Source organism: Notamacropus eugenii, chromosome 3 (genome assembly GCF_028372415.1).
Source record: "Notamacropus eugenii isolate mMacEug1 chromosome 3, mMacEug1.pri_v2, whole genome shotgun sequence".
Classification (NCBI taxonomy): Eukaryota; Metazoa; Chordata; class Mammalia; order Diprotodontia; family Macropodidae; genus Notamacropus; species Notamacropus eugenii.
The window spans coordinates 159,694,844-159,721,593 of record NC_092874.1 but is presented as its reverse complement, the minus strand read 5'-3'; the positions used below and the strand labels follow the sequence as shown (position 1 = coordinate 159,721,593).

Below are 26,750 nucleotides of genomic sequence, written 5' to 3'. Positions count from 1 at the left end.
TCATAAATTTAGTCATTTTATCTTTCCGTGTGAGAGTATAACTTTGACCTTACATTGATTTACAGTACTTAGTTTTTAAGAAAAGTAAATTTTCAAATAGTAGTAACAAATTTTGTTATAAAATGAAATTTTTATGTTTATTTTTGTTTCATTTACTTTTAAGTAATGGAAATTGCTTCTTTTTGCTCTTACTATCCTTCAAAGAACTGTGATAAGGAAAATCAGAATGTTTTTGAGAGATTATAGAAGTGTTCTATATTTTGCACCCATAATTGTGATAGTATATCACAAAAAGTCTGACTTAAAAAATAGCTGATTATTCTTGTAACAATTTAAAAAGCTATATTTAGCACCCACTCATATTTTTCAGTGAGTTACTATGACACATATACAATGTGACCAAATGACACATGAGACCATGTTTTTCATTAGTAATGGTAGACTTGCATTTCATCTTGACAGGGATTGAATTCAAAGTTCAGATCATAAATACTGTCCTTAACAAATCCATCAATTATCTCTAAAATATCTCTTGATTCGTCTTTGCTATCATTAGGTACACAAAGTAAAAATATCTTACCTAGCATTAATTTCAACAATATATCATCCATTTTTAATCAGATGATCAACTTCAGTTACACTTGTTGCTTTATTCATTTATATGAGAACTTATTTCTCAGGGGATTTCAAAGGTCTTTAGACATGGGAGCAGTTCTCCTTCCCACCAAAATGTGTGCAAGGGGAATCATTCAAAAGTGCCTCTCTTATGGGTCATCAAAAGTCATGCTGGCCATAGAAATAGCTTGAAGTAGCAATGCTGTTTCTCTTATTAAATTAGTTAACTTACCCTTTTTAATTGCACAAACAACTTTTTATTATATAGATAATCCTTATGGTGTCATAAAAATTAATTTTGAAAAAGTTTGGTGTTGTCTGGTATCTTATTTTCTCTCAAAAATTTTCGTCTATCTATTGCCCAGGTACATTTTTAAGATGCTTCCGTTTATTAGATTTCATGAGATCATCAGCTAATTCATTCATGCAAAGCATGTTTGATTCCCTTTCTTCATTAATAATAAATCTGTTTTTTAAAAAAATCAACTTTATATGAAACTCATTACTGATATGAAGTTATATAAAACAAATTTATTCATTAGCCAAGTGGTAAAAAATAAATTCAAGAAAAAGAAAGTTGAGAGAAAAATTGATTCAATCTGTACACTGAATCCATTAGTTCTCTATGCAGAAGTAGACAGAATTTTTCATTATGTCCTAGTATTATGGTTTCTCATTGTGCTGATCAGAGTTACTAAATCTTTTATGGTTGATTATTTTTATAACATTGCTATTACTATATAAATTGTTCTCCTGGTTCTGGTCACTTTGCATTAGTTCATATAAAGTCTTTCTAGATTTTCTTAAAAACATTCTTTTTATCAATTCTTACAGCATAGTAGTATTACATCACGTTACTATAACATAACTCGTTCAGTCATTCCCAAATTGATGGACATCCCCCCCAGTCTCGAATTCTTTGCTACTAAAAGAGCTGTGATAAATATTTTGGTATTTATGGGTCCTTCTTCTTTCTCTTTGATTTCTATGAGATCTAGACGTAGTATTGCTAGATCAAAGAATGTGCACAGTTCAGTGTAACAGGAGTAACAGTAGTTACAGATTACTTTCCAGAATATCTGGACTATTTCATAACTCCACCAACTGTGCTTTAGTGTGCTTATTTTCTGACATCTCCTCCAGCATTGGTAGTACTTATGAATCTCAGTGGTAAAATAGTGAGTAATATTTTCTGGAGTTGAGCTTTTAATCTATGTTTCTGCATTTCTACTATTTAAACTGTCTCTGTTGTTTTAAATTATATTCATTTTAGCTACTCCAGTCGATGTCCTTTTCATTCCACTTAAGCATGTATCCAGCATAAAGATATATTTCATTTTTGTTATTAGAGACCCTTAAGAATCAAAAATTTAATTTAATTGATGAAAATTTAAATTAACCTTTGTTATTCCAAGTTTTTAAAAGTTGAAATTTTGGGATACTGGTTTATTATATTGTACTTAGGAAACTAAAGGACAAATATAACACACTCCATTTGTTTTAACTTCTCAAAGATTTGTTAGCTTGGAGTTTATGTACTTCTGATTAAAATGCCACAAAATAACACCATGTTGAAATTTGACAGGCATAGGCTCAGATCTTGTCGAATTTGTGCATACTACAGTAAATAATTGCTGAATTATGCTCATTGTCAGTTTTACAAAATTCACTTTTTTCTCACTTTAATTTGCTTTAATTTGAATTTTTATTGAAAAAGTATATGTATTTATATGAGAGCTGTACTTGAAAATATCCAGTAATTTTGCTATTATTTCACAGCACCTCTTTCCCCCAAAGAATCTCATTTATTATTTTCCTAGGGGACAGCCCCCCCACCCATTCTGAAAAAAATCCCATAACTAGGAAGTAGTATATAATGCTTTTAGATCACAGCTCCAGAGGCTAATTTAGCCCTTTTGTGCTTCAGACCAATTCTTGTAGAGTAACATTTAGGCATTACGTATGTCTTTTGAACTGCTTCTTTCTGCCTTAGGCTCCTATTTCTTGGATTTGTCCACTCTTTGAATTCCAGAGTTGCTAGAGCTTATTCTACCCCATCCTTTTTCCTTTTTCTCTCTTATTTTTTAGTAATAACAGCATCTCTGTATTTCCTTCTTCCATTTTAACATCTTCATTTCTTATTGAGATGGATGGATCATTTTAAATATTTAAAAACAAATATGGCTGGAGTATTTGAAAGTGCTCTGGATAAAAGTATGTTCTGTATGTTTACACCATGCACCACCAAAAAACCCCACAATTAAATCAACTGGTAATTAATATATTTCCTTAAACAAATATTAGGTAAAAATAAATATATTAACTGTTTTTGTTACTTTGTTATCTGATATAGAACTCTGGTTTTCTAGGATTCCCAATGACATTATCCTTTGCCTATTATCAGGTGAAAATGGAAAATCACAGTATATTCTTAAGGAAACTATTAATGGACAACTTTATTAAACTCTCTTAGTCACATTTGCCAGCATTATTGAAAATTTCTAAGTTTACTGAAACTACATGTGGTGGTAGTGTCAATTTTAAATAAGAAGGACTACCAGAGTAGCAAAACTAGGGTCTTCAATTAAAGCAAGGGAATTTCAGTGTGGGGCATCATGCAGTGGCATAGTATTGGAGTGTCTAAGAATGTTGGAGAGGGGGCAAAGATGAAATACATTTCAATAAGAAGGGATTCTTCTGGCACAGCCTCACAAGCTGTACATAAATTGTTTCGCAAAGCAACCCAAGGTCCATAGAGAGGGCTAGGGAGTGGTGACAGATGGGCAAAACAGTGCACCCAGGTGCAGCAATGAGGAGTTTCACAACACTGGCCCCAAATGGTTTGGACCTGCTCCAACCATGGAGTAAGGGTCAGGTAGCCCCTATGATGGCTTCATTCAGTAGCCACTCAGTGTTTGATGTAAAAACAAAAAAAATTCTATTTATTAGCAGACAAATAAAGTTAAAGTTGCCTCTCCCTTGTGAGATCTTTTTTAAAACAAAGCATAATTCTAGTTTCTTCACAGTTCAAAATTTAAGAATGAAAATATACTAATAAACTCCTGAGGAGGTACACAATGCAAAAATTGAGAATGAAAAATTGCATTAAAAGGAATAGCCTTTTACTGACTGGATTAACTTCTAAAATTAGATTCTGCAATAGGATATCAAGTTAGATTTAGTAAAATTCTTCTTATTCTCTCTCCTTCCTCATTTTTCTTCTTATATTTTATCTTCAGCCTCATTCCTCCACCCTTGATTTTTATCTTCTTCTTGGCAGTGGAGATATTTTCTGGACTTTTAAGGGTATTTCAGCTTCATAGTCTTTCTTCCTGCCTGAATTAAAAAAAAAAAATGTTAAGAACAGATCACCAAAGGAGCAAAGAAAATAAGGACATAAATAATGAATTGTTTAAGGGTGGGGTTTATAAACAGTACCAAATAGTGACAGCACCCCTCTCTTAGTATAGCACATTACATTCATCTTTTAAATTATAACCATTTTATTAGTATCAAACTTGGTGGCTTGGAATGTTTTCATATCATAAATAAACTAAAAAAGACTTTGAAAGGTCATCAAGCTCTTACTCCAGGCAGGATAACTCATAACCTATAAGAGAAAAATGAGAAAATAACCTTTCAAGTCCTTTTTCTTGGAGTAATTATATATTTCAGTTCTTTTAAGGATAACCTAGAGAGAGATCAGAAAATTTCTCATTTAACTATAGTAATATTACATTCTTTTCTATCTTATATATACTTTTGTGCTCACTGATTTTGCATCTAGTAAGATTAAGAAGCAGAAACATACAAAAATTCTGGTGGAATACACTTCTTTCAAATAGAGATGTGGTTTGAAACTATAGGCATAACCTACTCCCACTCCCCTTCCAGTCTTCTGGAACACTTACACTCTTCCATGTCACTCAATGACACCTGCCTCCTCCTTGCTGGCACAAGACGCTCCATCTCTAGATTCCAGGTGTTTTCACTGGCTGTTCCTCATACTTGGCATCTCTGTCTCCTGCCTTCCTTATTTTACCTACAAGGCCCAAGAAGAACCCCAGGAAGCTGTTCCTAATCCCCCTTAATTCTAGTGCCTTCCCACTGTTAACTCCACTTCATTCTGGATAGAGGTTGTTTGTACATGATTATTTACATTTTATCTATCCCATTAGTCTCCAAGCTCCTTTCACTTTTCTTCCTTTTTCAGTCCTTTGCACAGTGCCTGAACCTTAGTAGGCCCTAAATAATGTAATAAGTTATTGACTGGCTAATATGACTAGGGACTAGTAGTAGCTAAGGCAGTCAATCACTAGGGCTTGGAAAGTGTAATACCTTTATGAGGAAAGAAGTTGAATAAAATCCAAGGATGGTATAAGAATAAACCAAAAGGCAAAGCTGGGTCAATAGTAGTCTTAGTTTGGAGCACCAAAGTCCAGAGTATTGAGGTAGAAATAGGAAACCAATTGCAGAAGCAAAAATTGAAGCTTAGCAGGTCAATACCAGATTAAAGCTAAAATTTTATTTAATAATTTCCTTTGATATCATATGAAAATAGCCAATAAAATTCATTATATGAGATTTGTTTTATAATGTCTTTGGTGATGTCACCTTGAATTCTAAGAGGCAATTTGGAAGAGGTGAAAAAGCTTAACCTCTCGATTCCTGAATTTCTTCATTTATAAAATGGGGATAATAGTGTTTGTACTACTTAAACTTTAAAGCTACATCAATTTTTATCTGAGTTATTGTGATCTAATCATTAGATACTTGGATTTTCGCCCATATTCCTGTTCCTTTACTATATCCTATGATTTAAAATAGTGGTTTTAGGGAGGAAAAGTAAAAAATAACGTATACTAGAAATCAGATCTAAGTCATGATTCTCCCTTCCTAGATTAATATCAATTCAATTAATTTGTACCTTAATAAATATCTCTAGACTTCTTACATAATCAGTAAACAATTAAATAAACATTTATTAAAGGTCTTCTGATTGCCAGTGCTGTGCTAGGCAATGGAGATACAAAGACCAAAGTGCCTGCTCTCAAGAAGTTGATATTCTAATAGGGGAGATGATATATCGGAAAGTACTCCTTGCTGTCATTTTTTTTCCAGTTCCCCCGTGGTAAGAAGTATATCCTCAGGTGTCCTATAATGATGAGGGATGGGTTTTTCAGCTTTCTAGTTCAAGTTCAAACAGGTTAGCCAATCAGCTTGGCTAAAGTATAGAAGAAGTTCTGCAGTTCTGACTGCCACATTCTTCCCACTTTGCCCAAGATACTTTTAGAGAATCCAACTTTCTGACATAGAAGTAAAGAGACTAAATTGACCCAGATTCGAGCCAAATCCTCTTCTGGCTCTTCTCACTACTAGCAGAAATGAAGCATCATGCCATGCCACTGTGCCTATCATATGAGGAGACATGTTTTGTTGTCTGGAATGCCAATGGATCTTACCCTGTTGTGGTAATACTTACTTCTCCAGATAGTAATGGTAATCATGCTAACTTCCTTAACATCCATAGAATTGACTCTGTGTAGGTTAACTTGGTACTTATACAGACTGTTCAATGAAAGGATGTTACTCCAGAAAGAGCACCTACTTTTTCTTTAGGCGTGTTATTATTAGGCAGTTCAGTGGTTTGGGCAGCTGGGTGGTGCAGTGATGAGAGTGCTGGGCCTGGAATCTGGAGGACCTGAATTCAAATTCGGTCTCAGATCTTCGGTCTCTTACTAGCTGTGACCTCTAGGCAGGTCACTTAAACATTTGTTTCAGTTTTCTCTTCTGTAAAATGAATTGAAGAAGGAAATGGTGGACCCCTCCAGTATCTTTGACAAGAAAACCCCCAAAGGGGTCACATCATGACTGAACTGTACCGATATTTTTGTTACTGTCCTGTCCTCAGAAAGCTCCTTTTCCTTGTAAAAGGAGGAATTTTTGGAAGCAATATGTCAAATGGAACCTTCTGACAATCACCCTGCCCCCCCCCTTTATTTTCCAGGAGGCAGGAAAGCATTACTAATTTTATCTCTTACATCCTGTTTGCTTCCATTTCTACTAATGGTTTTTGCTGTTTTATTTTTTAAAACAAATAGTTTATCACAATCATCTGTTGCCTCCCTGAACTAATTACATCTCTTTCAAGATTAGATTTGAAGCTTTCTGAATCATTTCAAAGGCATTTCTTGGTTATGACAGGCAGTGATGTCTGAACAAAAAGTAGTACAAAAGCTGTTTCTTGGGTATTGTTATTTTCCTGGTACCAAATAAAATGACCAATAAATGGTGCTCAATGTGATTTCAACATCTGATTTCAAATGGTAAATTTATGAGATACTGAGGCTCTGGAATAAAAAAAAAGTCCTTTTATTATGAGTTTGTTTTTAATTTCACATCCCTCTGAAATACAAAATCATAACTGAGGGAGTGATGATGAGAGAATGAATGTTGCTAGAGTCTTTTTAAACGTCACCTTGTGATATTTATAGATTCACTTGGTTTGATATTATTTTGGAAGGCAGTTCTGGTATTCATAGGATGAAATAGCTAAAACTGGATATTTCCCCAGAAGTCTCTTGTCCAACTCCCTTATTTCAAACATTAGGAAACTGAGACCTAGGGAGGTGAAGTTACTTTCTAAATGTCATTTGACCGTCTGAGGCACGGTTTGAAATAGAAAGAAAAACACAAAATTTGGCCTCATTATCTGGTTTTTCATCTAGCCCAGAAAGTTACTAGTTGTATTATTTTGAGCAAGTTCTTGTGTTCTCTGGGTATAATCTTAATGGAGAAGAGGTAGAGTTAATAATAAAAACTAACATTTGTAGAGCACTTTAAGGTTCACAGAGTTCTTTATAGATATTACGTCATTTCAGCCTTACCACAACATTGGAAGGTGGGTAGATATTGTAATTTCTGCTTGACGTATGTGGAGACTTAGGTGGACAGAAGGTAAATGATTTGCCCAGGATCACACATATTTTAAGTGCCTGAGGCTGTATTTGAACTCACATGTTCTTAACTCCAGGTCTACTGCTTTATCTCCCATCCCACCTAGCTGCCTCTAAGTTCTAGTTCACACACACACACACACACACACACACACACACACACACACACACACACACAGAGAGAGAGAGAGAGAGAGCTGTGTCTCTCCATAAAGAGAAAATAATTTCTAACATCAGAGTTGGGGCTGCCCTTATCAGCTCTCTGATAAGCCTATTTTAGCTAAATATAAATAAAATTTTAACACAATTGTAGGCATTTTGGTAAGAATGACCTTGTTAACTCATAGCATTATTACTAAAATTCAATTCTGTTTGACCGAGAACTAAGTGGAATATACGTTCATACATATACACATACACACATACATACATACATGTATGTGTGTGTGTCTTCCACTTCTGTTGAGTTAGTCTCTCAAATGGTGGTATGCTGCTGAAAATTGTGTTGGTCCACATTGCCTACTGCAATTAAATAAGGGATGTTAGTAAATTTAATTAAATTCAGCAGTCATCAGAGTTAGAATATGAAAGGGAAAAATGTGATCTTTTATTATTTCTGACAATTCATATGGAGTTGTGGTATGATCACAGCTTGTGTTGGGAAGATTATTTAAATTTCAATGTGGAGGAAGGGAGGGAAAAGGGTAGGATGGAGACACTGTTAGTAAGCTAGATAAGGTAAAATTAAAGGGGTTTTACCTTCCCTAGTCACAGTAAAAGGAAATAATGGAAAGTTAATCTGTAGTTAGGAATGGAATTCTTTCTGTGTTTTTATCACTACTGACCTGGACCCATGATTTCACCAGTAAAAAGGACTTCCAATGGATATTCTGCCTCTACCAATATGGAGAGGTTACCAGCTCTAGAGTTTCTAGTTTTAGAGGGTTACTTAAGGATGTGGAGAAGTGAAAGAATTTGCCTATGATCACATAGACAAAATGAGTTAGTGGTTGGATTAAAACCCGGAGCTTCTTGACTGTGAGGACATCTCTTAAACTAGTTACCCACACTGCCTCTGATAGATATCTCTTACACAATGTAAATATATATATTACATTTTAAGTGATGTTTTAAACCAAAGCATGAAAGGACATTGTTAAACTAATCTTCTACTCCAGTAAAAATGTCACATTAAAGCTCACTCTAAAATTACAATCCCTGCCTTCAAGGATGACTTTCGAGAGCTAACCTTCATACTTCATGATTTTATCTGTGTGGGGCACCATCTTTGAACTTTCATACTGTTTAATTCTGATCTATGTTCTCCAATAAAATCTCCATAAAAGACCTACAGAATTGGCTATGAAGCACATCCAATTATGTTTGAAAAGGATGTTCTTCAAAACTCTTAATACCTTTCCCACATATTATTAGCCAGGATCACCACAAAGTTTCTTGATTCCTCAGCTGCTTCTGTAATTCAGATAGAAGTACGGTATCAACTTTTCAAGCAGCAATGTTTCTTTCAAAGTATTGCAGAAGGAAACCATGGCAGACTGTTCATTTTCATCTTAAGTAGTGGGGTCAAGTTCATCTAGAAAGGAGGCCACTAAACTGTTCTTTTTCTAGCTTTTTTAGTTGCATGCCCAATTCATTGGTCTCCTCTTTCTCTATTTGATTCATATAAACATTTAGAGATATAAAATCTCCCTAGGAACTGCTTTGGCCGCATCCCATAAGTTTTAGTGTATTGTCTCATTATTGTCATTCTCTCTGATGAAGTTATTAAATGTTCCCATGATGTGTTGGAACCTCTAAACTTTGCAGAAAGATCCCCCCCCCCGGCTGCATGTTGACTTAGAAAACCTTACATTAACATTATCTATGTGTAATTGTATTTTTCTTTATTTTTAAGTATTTCAAATTAAATTTTAAACACATTTTAAATATTTTTAATATTTTCCAATTGTGTTTAATCTGGCTTTGGCCACACTGGAGATTATTATGGACCATGTAGGAGTCATGGAAGTGCTGAAGACCACAGGGACTTGTGGGCCCTTCATTTGCCGCCTCTCATCTTAGCCATTCACCTTGATGATTACAAGATTGTTTTACCTGGGATGTAACAGAATGTGATCTATGTGGCTCTAGGCTGGTGTATTCACTTTTCTGAATTTAGGTCTTCCAATTTGTATCTTCTAATCCAAAATACTGAGGTCAGACAATGTGTCTAAATTCTATTTCTTCTTGAATTTCTGATGCTGTGACAGAGAGGGTGTGTGTGTGTGTGTGTGTGTGTGTGTGTGTGTGTGTGTGCGTATAAAATATATATTCGCACATGTATGTATGTATGTATATATTTATTTATTTAAATGGGTGTGTTATCTCACAGATGGTGAATACTTTTTCTAGTGTTGCAAAGCTTAGCCCATTCCTTCCTCATCTTGTGGGATATCTGTGCTGGTAAAATAACATGTTTTAAAGTCCTGAAGGCTTAAATATAAACTATTTCAAGTAATTAGCTTGACAAAATAATTTCCAAATGTTACCAGGAATGATCTAATATAGTAGACATGTTTACAAGGATAATAACTGTATCTCACAGGCTGAAAATCTGTGTTTAAAATAACCTGAGTAATTGTAGATTATAAAAGTCTAGGGGTCTCATTGATATTTTCATCCACACCCACACAGTAAGTTTGCTAATAGTTCTCTTTGAACATAAAGGATATCTACGTACTTTGAAGAATGTTTTGGCTGCTATGGGGAAAAAATAGGAACCACAATTATTTCATGGCGTCTTGAGGGACTTATAATGTAGAAATCTTCCAAGCACCTGGTAGCCTAATAGTCGAAAATAAGGAGAAATAAAATATATAAAAACGCTGAGAAAAAAGAATGTTAAAATTGTTTTTACATGTAAATGGGGGAAAATAAAATATTAAATAAAAGTAATTCTGCAAAAAGACATGCAAAGTAGATATTTTCATCTACTGTTGTAACAACTAGTTATTGTCCTTGGTTAAGAGACATCTACAATCCTGGAAGGGCTTTTTTTCTTACACGGTTCTAAAAGCATTTGTTCACCTCCTTTTGTCTCTTGAGCTTGAACAAGGAATGTCTTCTCATTGACATTCTCCCAACTGCTTGTTTAAGGTACCTAGATGGTACAGTGACTACAGCACTGGGCTTGGAGGCAGGAAGGCCTGAGTGCTAATTTGACTTCAGATATTTAACAGGTGTGTGATTCCAGACAAGTCACTTGCCCTCTGCCTGCCTCAGTTTCTTCATCTGTAAAATGAGGATAATAAAAAAGCACCTATCTCCCAGTACTGTTGGGAAGATCAAACGGCATAATGATTATGAAGCACTATGCGAATGCCATCTGCTAGCTGTTATTGTCCTTCTACTAACAAAGTCTGCCAGCTGCATGGCAAACATTAGCCCAAGGGGCCTCCTTTTGCCCTCTTGAATGATCCTCCCCTTCCTCTCCTGTGTTTATCTATAAGGAGTTGCTGCAAAATGCTAATGACTGGCAGTGTACGCTGAATGGGCCCCAAAAGTTATAAAAACTAAGCCTGTGCTCTGGGAAGGTGAAGCTGCTGTCAGCAGTCTGCCCCAGGATGCTAATCTATTTCTTTGCTTTTAGTGTATTTGACCCATAGTCATCAGACCCTTTCTGATAGGTATGCCTCTCTCAAGAGCTGCTGTTCTCATTCAAGAGAATTAATTCCCTGACACTTTCAACCAGATAGAGTTCAGCAAGGGTTAGTATATTATTATATGTTTCCTATGTTCCCTCTCCGGTTCCAAAGCTGATTTTCTGTTCATTCTGCTTCATTGGGAACTAGGAGGATATCAAAGACGTCTTTACTAAGTCTTACCAAAAAGTGTTAATTTTTTTTAAAATGAAAAGAAACATTAATGTAAATAATTAAATAGCCTTCTTACTGGAAAACAGAAGAATCAGCATAGAAAGAAGACAATAATAACTTCTTTGATCAGTGTCAGCTCATTGGTGCAAAATACCACCCCCGTATATATGTAAATATGTATATGTATTTGTGTATATAAGTAGGAGTATATATATATGTATGTATATATATATATATGTATTTGCATATACATACATATACAAGGATGAGCATTAATCGCACATAATTTGGCCCAAACTAGTTGATGATATGAATAACTAATTCCAATTGTTATTTTTAAAATTTTTATATACCTATTTTATAATTTTAGTATTATGTATATATTTAGTATATATCAAATTTAGTATATATCAACACAAATTTAGCATTGTGTTGCATGTTACTCAGTGCAAGAAAGTTTCCTTTTACGTTCTCTCCAATCCAACTCTTGAAAATTCAACTTGAATATATTTGCATTGTTAAAACCAAGGTAAATTGTCATATATGTCTTATAGATTTCCTTTCAAAGACACCCAGAGAAAATTACTCAGAACTAAATGTTTTTGACAACCAATGCTATCTTTCAACTTAGATTAACTGGTAGTCTAATAAGTAAGACATTTTCAATATTGAGAAGCAGTCCCATTTTATTTTTCAGGATGAAATATATTTAGAGATCGCAAGGGAAGTGATAATAGAATGCTTTTCTTTCACTGAAGAGAGCCCTGCTTCTTTTATGAGGCTGTCATATCTTCTGACAGAATTCAATGCTAGGGGGAGAGATAAAGATATGACAAAAAAGTGAAGGTTGGAAATGAATGGACCTTCCTGGGAGCTGATCTTTCATTGATCTGATAATGTCTTGCTAGGCCTTTTTCCTGCAGACTGCTGTAGTTCAAAAGCTTTTTCACCGATTAGCAATATACGCTCAGAATTAGGAGACAAGATCTTTGAAAAGACAGCTCCAAGACTGACAGGGAGTAGGACTCATTTATTTTGGTAATCTCTTCCTATGCACCAAAAAGTCATTAGGAAGTTTAGAAGTGTTCAGAAATAAATTTCTGACAGCTCTACAATTGGCCTACCCTTTCCTATTAACTTTGAGGGAAATTCTAGGAAATGTACCATATGTACCTCTTCTTTTTTAATGCCTTGCTGTTCAGGAGATATGTTTGAATGTGAACTAATTAGGGCAAGGTTCCTGTTTGTGTGACCTCTCATTTACCCATGATACTCATCTTCCACTAAAGGAAGATTTTATATATCATCATTCTTTTTTAAAAAAAAGCATTTTTGGAAAAGTATATAATACAGCAGAGATTTTCCCCCAATAACCAATGCATTTGCTAATGTCTTTAAAAGAACAGAGTTGAAATAAATAAGTATAAATCATGTGCAATGCTAGAGTACTGATGATGGAGGTTTTTTTAATAAAAAATTTTAAACAGCTGCATGAGTGCATGGACCTTGTCTTATTTGCTTTCCCAGTACCTTGCATAATGCTTTGTGTACAAAAGGTTGAATTATATGAAGTTGAATGATCTCTTAGGCACTAAACTTTGAGACTTTGTGGGAACAATGGGACATGGTGGATGCAGAACTGGTCTTGAAGCCCATTCTTCATGAACTTGGGTTCAAGTCTTCCCTCTAACATTTATTGCTTGTGGGATCCTGGATAAGTTGTCTAACTTCTTACTTACTCTGAGCAATTGAGATGATATAATTCAGGGAGTTTCTTTATTTATAACAATGAAATTTCAAATACAGTCCCTGTTCTTATCCATGTCAATATAAGACCAAGAAATAAGAAACTAGAGATGGATATCCATTTATTCTGTTCTGTTGGATATTTTCAATTTTCCTTTATAAAATGGTGCCCTAGAAACTAGAAATTATAAATTCCTATGTAAGTAGATGATTTGTTTTCATTTATAATGGGCAAATCTGTCATTTTGTACAGGTCACTCACACATGTCTATATGTAGATAGGTAGATGCATTTTAGATATATATGGACACAAATAATATGGAGAATACATTATTGCAAGCAGTCATTGTGTGTATACATACGTATACAATAGTCAGTAAGCATTTATTAAGTTCCTACTCTGTGCCAGGCACTGTACTGAGACCTGGGGATAGAAAGAAAACCAAAATATATAGTACCTGACCTCATAATCAATCTAATGGAAGAGATAATATGCAAAAAACAAACTATTTAACAAAGACGGATAAATCAGTGGTAATCTGAGAGGGAAAATACTTACATTAAGGGAGACTGGGATAGACTTCTGGAAGAAGGCGAGATTTTACCTGAGACTTGAAGGAAGCCGAGGGGCAATTGAGGAGGGAGGGGATCCCAGGCATGAGGGATACCCGGTGAAAATGCACAGAGGTTAGAGATAGAGTAACTTGTGCCGAAAACAGCAAGAAAGCGAATGTTACTGGATTGCAGAGTTTGCAGAAGGGAGGAATTCATAAAAAAAAGGGGGACTGGGAGGGGGGGGGGCACATGGGGAAGGGTTTGAATGGCAAACGTAGGATTTTATATTTATTTACCTATATAGTATTTTATTTATATTTCTACCTTCTGGAGGTACAAAGATATACGCACATGTCCCTGTCAAATACTGTATAATATATATTATGCACATTTCATTGATTTCATTGATGTGAGGAACACTCTAGCGATAAATTCCCTTTCCAAATGCATATTAGCAATTCTTTTGTAACTTAGAATCTTTGAATGTGTCTAGCCTCACATCTGCTATCAGAGTTAGGTCTGCCTGATGCTAAAGCTGCCTTTTTATTTGCTCTACTAAGCTACTTCCCAATATATAGATTTATAGGTGTGTACACACACACACATAATATATGTGTACGTATATATGTAAATTTTTTCATATACTAGCATATTTAGCTTTAAGTTATTTCATGACATTTCTCCTAAACTATCCTCTTGAATGCGCAAAATTAAGCAATGGATAATCTAGTGTTATGTGGAGTTGAGTAAAAGCATATTATACTCATGTTTAGTCTCATTTTGTTGTCTAGTTCCATAATATGTCACAATAAATCAGCAAATGAGAAAAATAAAATTTTATGACTTCCTTGAAATGCAGCATAACACACCATAGCAGGGTCTTCTTGTGCAGGAAAATATTGAAGCATGGAGGCATTAATGCTTAAATTTTATTAAGGCTAGGCTTGAGCTGTCCTTGCACAAATTGCCTGCAGGATTTAATTGCAGGTTGTTTGGCCTTTAAAATAAGATGGCACTTGGCCAGTTTAGAAGTTAATTAGGGACTTGAAATGTCCACAAGACATAGTAATTTTCTATTAGCCAGGAGCAGTTGGCATTTGCTAACACAGAACAGCATTCACCATGGTGTGTTGACAAAAGCACCTAGAAGGAGGCATTGATATCTGAAGCACAATTATGTGTTATATTATTTTCATATAAAAACTTTACTGACCTTGATCTTTTCACTAAAGTTATTGAAATACAAAGATAACATCAGTGGTAGGTAACCTCTCATGATTATTCAGTTCTAGACATTGAAACTTTAATGAGAAATCATAGTAAATTAGCTTTGAGAAGGGATTCATATTCAAACTTTTTTAGTGAAAATATGTCATCCCTAAACTTTTGATTTATATGAGTGTGTAATATATTAGAAACAAGGAAAAAAATTACATATTTTCCCTAAATATTCTATTTTTTCTTTTAAAATAAGATTATTATCATTCCTACCTGTTCCTACCACCATGGATAAACAGTGGGTTATGTAAGTTGAATTGTAGTTTCATATGTCCTATTCTATTAAAGTTTAATGTTAATCTCTGTCTATCAGAAGCTTTTGATCAAATAATTCGATGGAAAAAGCAGATTCCAAAAGTAATTGTATGATTGTGCATGTGACAGGCAAAGTGTATTCTTGAAAATGAGATGAACAGGATTTTTTGGAGTTATTCTGCATTGGTGTTAAAACTTCTTATTGCTAATGGAACTTTAAATGTGAATTAAAGGCTATCTGTAAAGGTAGTAACATATACTGTGCATATATGTGTATATATACACATAAGTGTATATGTATATACATGCACACATACTACATATACATACATACATGTGTGTATACATGCACACACGCACACTACATACAATACATATATACATCTATATGTCTATATACATATATATATATATATATACATACATACATATATCTGTCTTTGTTTATATAGTGTGAGACTGTGTGTGTGTGTGTTATATCCCTTCTCACAGCAGGTTGTTCCTACTTGAGACACATTTTCTCTTCCCCCCTCCCTGCCTCATCCTTGGTGTGGATTTCCTACCATATTCTGTGGAACCATTCATGAAAACTTCCATGCACCATCCAATCTCAATGACTGGTCCCTCCTTCCTTTTAACATCAGAGGTAGAATGCCAATCATACACTTGAATAGACCCTGCCCCTCCCTATAAAACTTGTGTGTACCTCTCTCCTATTACCTATTTCCAGATGAATCAATAGGGCACGTTGCATGTGTAGATATTTACAGGAACACATGTAGGCCATAATCTTTTTATATGCCTAATGATCTCTCTGACCTCAAGGCTAAGTGGTAAAACTTCAGCCTCTGCACCCACTACCTTCCAGGTCACTTCACCTGTAACCCTGGGTTTCACCATACAAATGGCCAATGAGATCAGAAAGAACCTATGACTCAAAGACCTTATTCCAATCTAGTTAGTGAATAATTAAACAGTCATCAAGCAACTAGGTTACAAGTCCTGTGGTAAGCTCTGGAGATACAGAGAAAGGCCAAAGACAGTCCTTACTCTCAAGGAGCTCACAAGCTAATGAGGAAGACAACCTGCAAATAATTATGTACAAACAAGCTCTGTTCAAGATAAATAAGAGGGAAGGCACTAAAATTAAAGGCCATCAGGAAAGAACTCTTGTAAACAGTGATATTTTACCTGAGACTTGAAGAAAGTCAGAAGACAGAAATGTGTAAGAAGAGCTTTCCAAATTTGGGGACAGTCACTATGTGGAGTTGGGGTGTCTTGTTCTAGAAAGAGCAAGGAGGCCTCAGTTACTGGACCAAAGAGTATGGCATAGGGGTGGGGGGAATGGAGTAAGTTTTTAAATGAATGTAAGGAGATGTTATCATTCCATTAAAAAATGACAAAAGGCAGGCTAACTCTGGGTAACTGCTACTAGGAGCATATTGGATAGGGCACTTTAGTGACGATACTAAAAGCCTTTATACCTCAGGGTTTTCCCTTGGAATGGTGAGGAAAGTAGCAAAAGTTAGCTGTGAAGGTGAGACCAACCCTTCCAGGAGGAGTAGGGATTGAGAAAGGGAGCCCAGAGAAGGTACTACTCTTGTAACACAGACAAAGCAATCCAAACTAACTGCCCCTGTGACATGTCTGACAGTGTGCTTTCGAGGGGTGGGTGGGGAGTGCTTTTATATCTCTACACTGGAGCAAAGATTAGTCAGAATAGTTAGGCTTTTTTTAAAATGATATTTCCTGATGACATAGTAAGAGCTGTTGATTCCTCTGCTACCTCCACTCCTTCCCCAAAAGGGAGAACACAGTCTCACAAAAGAACGTTCAGTGTTCCGTGGAAAGAGGAGCCAAGGTTAAGAAACATGAATGACCAAGGGTAAACTCATGGCTGCTGACTGGATGTAAATCTAGTTCTCCCTTCTTGGAATTCTCATGAAGTTTCCCTAAGGTGTGTATAACACATTTCTCACCCTTACAGTTGGGACCCTTGCAGATTCTTTTTCATGGGTCTTTGGTTATCTTCCCTGACACTGCCTTTCTTTGGCATATCTAATTTGTCATCTTCTCCTGGCTTTGACTCCTTCCTTTGACTGAGTCCAAGTTTTATATAACAAATCCTTTTATTAAGGGAATTCAATCAAAGGGCCACCCATGAGAACTTAGAGGGCTACATGTGACCTTGAGGCCATAGATTCCCTCACCCCTGCCTCTGGTTCCTCAAAATGCTTCCCAAATCTTGAGCTGTTGCTGGAATGCTCCTAGAACTTCCTTCCCTAAGATACAGGTCCAGTTTTTCCAACCAATCCCATTACATTTCTTTGAAACCCTTCAGTCCTTCCCAACTTGATTAACTAATTAGATTATTTCCACCTAGTATGACTTTTATTGATTGATTCCATAGAGGTGCTGAGGAGTCATTCACATTTCATTTACTTATTTGATTGATTAGTTCTAGTAATTCAATAAAAAAAAACAACTTTTCAATGGATAAATGAGGTTCGGAGTTATGATGCACCCCTCTTACACTTCTTTGATAGGTGTGCAGTGGTGATGTGGGAAACTGATGTACTCTGCAATTATTATATATAAAAACAAAAGTTTTAATAAATCTTTTTTTTTTTTTTAATGTGCTGTGGAACATAGAAGAGTGTGAGATCCAGTAGAGGGAAATCTCAGAGCAGAGGTTTCATTTTGTTTTGGTATCCCTAAGCACTTAACACAGAACATTGCATGTCTTAGGCATGTTTGTTGAATTCCTGAATTGAATCATAAGACTTTAGGCCTGGAAGAAACCACAGAAATCATCTAATCTAATGCATGGTGTGGTGAAGTATGGGATGGAAGATGGAAGAATATGTTAAAGGAATGTAAAAGTTTAAGAAGAATCATAACTTTTGTTTTTGAAATAACCCTCTGACATCCTCTAAGGCAGCCAAAACACATTTCATATTTGCTTTGTTATTTTACAGAATGTTTTCTTTAGGGTAAATAGCAAATTGTAGGAAAACATGAGAGGATTGGTGCTTTGGGAGCTAGAGTTTGTATGAGATATTAATAAGCTTAAAGTTGAGACAGATGTTTAAGTACTATGGGTTGCTTCATAAAATATATTAAAGTCTTGATATCTTGCTATCTTATTTTTTGAGTGTAATTAATAGGATCGGCAGGTATTTCAGAAAAGTTTATACCCAACATGATCTGAGATCTCCAAAAAGCAATCATGCAGTAATTAATGCCTTAAAACCAGTAATTCATACATTATTAGATCAGCAAGACACCTTTTGTTGTCATTGATCATCAGTCCTCTCAGTTGTGTCCAACTGTCCATAACCCCATTTGGGGTTTTCTTGATGAAGATACTGCAGTGGTTTGCCATTTCCTTCTCCAGGTCATTTTATAGATAGGGAAACTGAGGCAAACAATTAAATAACATGCCCAGGGTCACACAGGTAGAAGGTATCTAAGGCTGGTTTTGAACTCAGATCCTCCTACTTCCTTGCCTGACACTCTATCCACTTTAACACCTTGATGCCCTGGAAGACACCTTAGGAGGAAAAAAAATTGTATATATATAAAATGTTTGTAATGCTTTTGCTTATTCAGTTCTTATATAAAAAACTCACTAAGTATTGATATCAGGTTTGAAGAGATTGTTAAGATCTCTAAAGCTTCTTCCAGAGATCTTAACATATCTTTAAGCCTAGTAGTAATATTTCCATACTTTATATAGAAGAACTTAATAACTGACAGTTCATTATATAAGGCTTTAGGGCTTTAAAGTTTTTAAAAGACCTTAGGTAACATCTCATTGATGGAACTAACAGTACTGTTAAATGAATACTCATTTCTCCATTTCACGGAAGAGAAGACAGAGGCTCAGGTAAATGAAAGGCTGGTAAAAGCCAGATAGGATTTGTACCGAGGTTTTCCTAACAGGACTTTCCTTCCAGCATTCTCCCTTCTCTACCGTTTGGTCCTTCAAATAACAAAGTGCATTTTGCTGCCCCCAACACTGTTAAATAAATTGATTGCTAAATGGACAATTGTTTTGCTTGGCAGAATTTGTTGTATCTGACTTGTACAGAAATAAACAATGTCACCAAATGAGAAGGAATACCTTTCTAAAATGAGCCTGGCCAGATGATAAACATAAATCGTGGTGAATGCTGATGATCACAGAGGCTGTAAACTAAACTGCATTCAGGAATGCTAAGTTACAGGAATAATGATACGTTCAGATGGTATGTCTTGAAGCAGTTCAGAATACTTTAAGCCTAAGCATCCAGTAATCAGAAGTAGGGAATCTCCATAATCTGATGGTGGCTCAGAAAATCAAAAGTACTATATCCAAGACAATTATTTTCATGTGAGCATTTTGAACATTTGTCCTTTTTTGTTTGTTTGTTTTCCAGCGTCTGGCAACCAAAGCAGAGAAATTTCAAGCAGCCCATCAGTGGCGGGATGATTTTGGGGTAAGAATCGTTTTCCCCTCATCTTTAATGGTTTGACTTCTTATTCTTGAATAATTCTGCTGTAGTTTCTGTTTAGTGATCTCATCCTGGTCATATTATAAAAGCACAACAGATACCTTAGTTTTTGTTGTTGTTTTGGCTTTTTCCACAAACGTGGGAAAGATAAGGCAAATGGGGAATTCAAACTTATCTCAGGTTCAGACAATACCTATATAACCCTGTCTTAGAAAATGAAATTGGTCAAGCCATAATTGATCTCTCTAAGAAAAAAATCCCCAAGAACAGAGGAATTTTACAAGTGAATTCTATCAAACAGGTAAAAAAACAATTAATTCCAACATTATATAAACATTTTTTGGGAAAATAGGTAAAGGAGCAATCTTATCAAATTCCTTCTGACACAGATATGGTTTTGATACCTAAACTAGGAAGAGCAAAAACAGAGAAAGAAAACTATAGACCAATTTTTCTAATAAATATTGATGCAAATATTGTAAATAAAATATTAGCAAGGAGATTATGGAAATATATCACAAAAATCATATGCTCTGACCAGGTGGGATTTATACTAAGAATGCAGGGCTGGTTCAATATCAGGAAAGCTATAAGCATAATTGATCATATCAGTATCAAAAACAACAGAGATCATATGATTATTTCAATAGATGCAAGATTGTCTCAAGTGCAGACTGTGTTGCAGGGAAAATGCATAAATTATCTGAAATGAAATCCCACTGTCAAAGCAGCTACTTGTTTATTTAGTGTAGATTGTGTAAGGCATAAGGTCTGGAGAGCCATCGACAGATTGATTTGGATGGTGGCTGTTGAGAATCACACTTGTATTTAACTATTTTGAGTTAAGAAAACTCTCCTCAGATTATGACAACCTTGACACTGGGAAAATGCAATTATACTTAGAATAAATGTATTAAACTTCTTATGATTCACTTGGTTCCACTTTAGACAAGTCATCTTTTTCCTTTTCTGGCCTACTTTTTTAAAACAATGTCTGATCTCAGGTCTTGCATGTGTCTTTGATAAACTTGTTTTTCAGTGTAAGAATCCTTCTACTCATGACTGATTAAAAAAAAAAGCACAAGTGGATTCTCCTTATGTGCCAGGCACTGATTATATTCATCTTATATCAAGATACAGTGACTAAAATTTCCCTTAATAAGAGGCAATGAAAAAAATTTCAATTAAGTAGTTTGAAAACACTTTAATTTTTTTTCATCAAAAATCTCACTTTCAATCACCAAAGTGTTTGGGGGAGGGGACCACTTTTTAGAGCACAGTCTGTTTCTCCTTACTTAATACAGTAACAGAAATGAATTAGACAGCTGGAGTGCAGAGTGATTAACTAGGGTTGTTTTGTAAAAATAAAATCATGGAATTTAACATGTAGGGAGTTATTTTTCAGTAGAACATCAGCATTTGTATTAAGAGCTGTTAACAGGGCACTAATAGGTACTTACTGGCAGGGTGGCCAGGGCCACCTCAGCAATTGAATGGGGACAGAAATAGGGTGAGGATATTAGGGGTTGTCCCAGAGTGAGTCACCACTGACAGCACCTGCTAAAGGCTCAGTGTACCACTTGCCCAGCCTCACCCCTTCCCGCAGTGACAAAGGGATCTCATTAGACCTTAGAGTTTCTAGAGTATATTTTGGATTTAACCTCATTCTTTCTGAAATCCTCCTTCCCTTTATCTCTTAGCAGTAGTAGCAAGTTTTCTTTAGGCAATTTCTTCAGTCCTCGCGTTCCTCCACTGCATAACAACCTTCTTTCACTAGCACCATCAGTCCCAGATATCCAGGAATCCCACACTCTCACATTTACCAAGTAAAAGGCAAGGAAATGTTGACATAGTGGTCCTCCTAGCTTTGCTTAAACCAGCAGGTGTACTATCAGCCTATATTAGTAACCACACTAGTACACTGGGAGGGCTTCTAACGCAGGTTCTTTGATCTGTTCCTTTAAAGGAAAGACAACTTTAAAGGCATTGACATTCTTACTTTAATTAGAAAGAAGAAGGTATAGAAAATACAAGCAGAGAAATTAGCTCAGAGATTCAACAGACCAGACTCCTATTGTCTGAACAAATTAATACAATCGCCTGCATATACCACCAGATGGGGGAGCGCCAACAGCATCTGAGTAGGGGTATTTAACAAATGGCTACTCAGATTGCCCTCTAGGGAATCAAAAGGTCTTCCTCATGAGCATGCTCCCAAAACAAAAGACCAATCTCCCAGAATATATAACAAAGATTTGGCCCCTGATTGTCTCAGAGTCAGAAGGCATGAAATGTACATGACTCAGCACAGCTGTGAATTATCAGGGTTCAAAGAAAATCAATCCCTCAGATGCTTACAATTTAGCCTGAGCCTGAGAAACTGAATTTCAAAAAGAAAACAACAAAAAAATGCCACTTTGTGCTTACACAGCCTTTATCATTTCCCTGTGTTTGTTCATGACAGCCCTGCTTCTCCTACTCTAACCAGCTACTTGAGAACTTTTTCTATGTAATAAGAACTAGAGTTAGTTTTACCTTTGTTTCTTCATAACACAAACATAAGAAAATCCAGTACCAAAAAAATAAACAATAGGTACCTCCTTTTCTCTCTGCTGTCTTCCTACATTCCCATGCCGAGTTCTGCTCTAAGAAAGTTGGCACTTATTTCTTTAAGGGAAAATTTCACTTTTTCTCTTGAACCCAAACTCCAAGTACCACAATAGCCAAAGAGGCTGAAGTTAAATATCAGAGACATGAAAGTGAACCTTTAATGAAAACCAAAATTCCTTTTTTTCATCCCACACTGATAACTTTTCCAAGTGCCTAGGAAGGGCCAGGAAAAAAGCAGGGAGTGTGATGGCCAAATAAATGAAAGTGGCATCAGAGTAGTGGAGATTGGACTGTGTGTGGCACCTGAGCTGCCTAATAAGCCACCAACCAATTTCTGACTTTCTGCCATGGCACTATATCACTTAAGCAGCTATAATAGTTCCAAAGCGGTCATGGATTAGTCAACACGTTACCAAATAGAATACTGCAAGGGAAGGACAATTAAAGTAGTCCCTTCCATTTTATTCTTTGGGCAACAACAATAATAAAAACAATATTTGGTAGTGATATAGTTCTTTAGAATTTATAGAACACCTGAAATCTATTACCTCATTTGATTCTCAGGACAATTCCACTAGATAAGAACTGGTAAGTGATCACCTCTTTTTTTTCTTCAGATAAGGAAACACTCAAATAAGCTTAATGACTTTCCCATGACCTTACAAACAGTTAAGTATTAGAGATGAGATCTGATATTATAGATGAGATTTCATATCATGACTCTTTGATTCCAAATTTAGTGTTCTTTCAACCATTCCATGTTCCCTTCTCTAGGAGCTATGAAAGTAGATTATTGAAGGTACATGTTTACTGCCATTTATATAAGGAAGCATCTTTTCGACTTCTATCTCAGGATCCATTTCCTATGAAATACTCATAGAGTCTAGGAGTGGTGGGATCATAGATAGATACACACACATGCACACACATGTACACATGAATGTGCACATGCACACATGTACATATGCACATGCGTACACCTTCAAGTTTTCAGTCCAGCAGTCCTGATAAAAGAGCTCTCAGCAACTAGAAAGTACTAGCTACATGTTTTCACGGATATGTGGAGACTTCTGTACTGATGGGTATTCTATAAAATTATGAAGAGAAAAACAAACCAAAACAATAGGTACCTCTCTTTCTCTCTCTCTCTCTCCCCTCTATCAATCTCTCTGTATGTGACAGTATAAATATTTACTATATTCATCATCCTAATTTGCTATGGCAAGAAAAATTCCAAAATTTCAGGAAGTCATTTCTTTTTAAATTTTATTTTAGGCTCAAACACCAGAACACAAATACAGGATGGTGAAAAGAAACAAAAACATATCATAAACTTAAGTACTGGAACTTAAATACAAAGTAAGACAGGAAAATAAGTCACATCGTGTATGTAACAGAACATGAGGATTCAAAATATGTAACAGTAAAATTCCATTTCAAGAAAGCCTGTATGATAAATACTACATGTTGTGTTGAGAACCATCCATCTTTTCTTTGTTTCCTTGTAAGTTTTCTTTTTTGTATTGTTTATATTATATTTACTTTTTTGTATTGTTTTTTTCCTCCCCCCCCCCCCAAGGCTACAATTAAATGCAGATATATTTCTCTGTAGCTATGAGAAAGTTTTAAAAAGCCATCTTTTTAATTTTTTTCAAGAAAATCAAAATTGCAGCATCTATAGCTTCTGGTCATTATTGATTCAAATATGTGTTTAGAAATAAATTTAGAGATTTAATAATTCTGAAGGCCTGAAAATTCATATTCAAAGCTATGATTAGAATTTTGAATTTCTCAATCCTAACTACAGAAAACAATTACAAATATATTAATATTATAAAGGAATTTTAGAATTTATGGCTTTTTCGAAATAATACGGGCACTATTTTAGTGGTTCTGTTATTTTTTTTAATTATTAAAACATGTTTAGGTCTTTAATATAATGTAATAGTATATTCCTTAATGCCACTTTTTTTACTACTGAAAAATGCACCATAATGGAAATAATTATGTAAGAATTGCATTAGCATTTAAAAGAAAGATAAGTGGTCCTGAGCTTTTGGCAAAGTACAAGAGAAGTTTCATTAGTATTATTTAAGTAAAATGTTTATTCTTATCCCCTCTTGTGTTTCCTAAGAAACCTTGTCACTGTCAAGAACAAAAGACAAAAGCCTAAGTTGCTTGCATCAAGAAAGTGATCGTGTAATTCCGACTCTCCCACAGCTCCAGCTCAGCTCCCCAGTGAATATATGATTGAGGGAACAAAGAGCACAATTCTAAGTAGATGGAGATTTATGCAGTCATGCATTAAAGGTTCAAACCAATATTTGTAAATAGATCAAATCTGCCAGATGCCTTTGAGGTCTCCATGTAACTGGAAAGTGTTAAAGGTGACATTTCATGTGAGTTATTAGGGACAAATTATTTTATTGGGGGGCAGGTGGCAGGGAAAAAAAGAGTGGAAACATAATTGCTCTGCATGAAATAATTGCTGTGATTTCCCCAAACAGATCTTTTCCAATTGCATTTGAAATCTCATTTGATTGCATTGCAATGGTTGGTTAACTAAAGTAATTTTGTTTCTAACTAAGCCTATAACATTAATTGTACTTACACATGTATAAACATAAGGGATGCCTAATTTGTATTTCAGTAAGTAGGATCTTAATGCATGGGTTATTAGTATCCGCTTGTTACTATGAAAGCTAAGGCACAGACTTTGAGAAATTGGTCCGTAAATAAAACATTTGAAAGAACTATGTCAGCTTTATCTTCACAAGCAAAGTGAATTAAAACATGAGCAATTTTCCAGTGAAGTTGAAAACTGCAGATGAGTAATTAGGAAAATTTAGGTCTCTCCCTACCCTCATGCTTATCACCATGCTCTCCAAAGCATCATTACTTCTGAGGAACGTAGTTTTATTTCTTGAACTCCCTAAATATTTTTTTATATGCGTTGTTATAAGATTTCTTAGGAAGTGGTAAAATTCATCCTTGACTCTGTTTATGTAACTCAAACCATGGCATAATCTCTTGAGTTATTTTGGCTTTATTAACTAAATTGAATTGCCTCATGGCCTGTCCTATTGATTACGTATGGCACCAGCGATTGTAAATGTCTGGATGTGGCATATTAGTCAACATTGTGTCTAATTTGGTCACAGGAGATCATGGTTGACTCAGTTTCAAAGTAGAACTAGAATAGGGAATGCTAATATTCTGTGTCAAACAATGATTATAGTGAAAAATAAAAGAAATTCTGTCCAAATATTCTTTGAAATAGTAGTATCCCTGGATTATATGTGGTACTTTTGAAAAATTAGACTTATTTTCCCATATATTATTATCTGGAAAATTCTTTCAAATAGATTTTTGTTTTAATGAAAATTAATCCTTCCATGATAAACATTTATTTTTGCCCGCAATATTTATAAATTAGTAAAACCAAAAAGAAACCTAAAAATTAGTAAAACCTAAAAACCAAAAGGAAAACTAATATTATTTAAAAAAACAAAAACCTTTCTAAGCTGCAGTTAGGAAACAGAGGTCTCTTCACTGAACTTCTATGAAATGAGAGAAAGAAAACCAGTTACTATACTTGGTTTAAATTTACCCACACAAAGTAATGTTTTTTCTTTCTTCTTTTCTGTAGGGCTTTAATTCACATGTAAAACATTATAGGTATTTAGCACACAAGTATTTACCAATGTGTCAGATTTAGAGATATTTAATGGATTTTTCTGAGTATTATACAAAATTTTGTTTCTGTCATTTTTACTAGGTAATTTTTATTTGATGCCTTTTTCTATGATTATCATGATGATAATTTATGACTACGAACAATATGGTAAAATTTGGGAATACATTTTTTTTCAGTCATGTAATTAGCAAAAATGATACACGAAAAAATATTTAAAGCAAATATTGAAATAGAGGAACATAAAAATATGGATAGTGATGATCTGACTATCTCTTTACTCCCCAGTTCCATATTTCCAAGTAGTATATTATAAAACATTGTGGTATCCAACAAAAAGGCAATATTCAAATATTCAGTAAATGTCTTCCCCTATTGTTAGGGGGGTTACCTCCACTAGCAGAAATTAAAGCTGAAACACAAAGATTGTAATAAATTCTATGAGGAGAGGACTAAGGTCAGAACCTACAAAGGTTCCTAGAAAGCATCTTTCATCTTCAAATTCAGATTCTCTGTGTGACCTCTGTACGATGTGGTATAGTTCAAAGAACCCCAGGGTAAATGTTAAGAAATATGAGTTTTAATTCTGGCTCAGCTTCCAACTACTGTGTGATGGTGGACAAGGAAGTTAAATCCTCTGGACCTTTATGAAGTAAGATAAATAGTCAGA

General features: G+C 35.0%; 1 protein-coding gene across 9 annotated transcripts in view; it reads left to right on the top strand.

Moving 5' to 3' along the window:
• The window catches only part of CACNA2D1 (calcium voltage-gated channel auxiliary subunit alpha2delta 1), a 691,308-nt gene that overhangs the window by 359,902 nt on the left and 304,656 nt on the right, over positions 1-26,750 (top strand). For all 9 annotated transcript variants that reach the window (XM_072653215.1, XM_072653214.1, XM_072653213.1 and 6 more), the window contains one exon: positions 19,702-19,761. In XM_072653215.1, the coding sequence (XP_072509316.1) occupies positions 19,702-19,761 (60 nt within the window). The remainder of the gene's footprint in view (positions 1-19,701; positions 19,762-26,750) is intronic.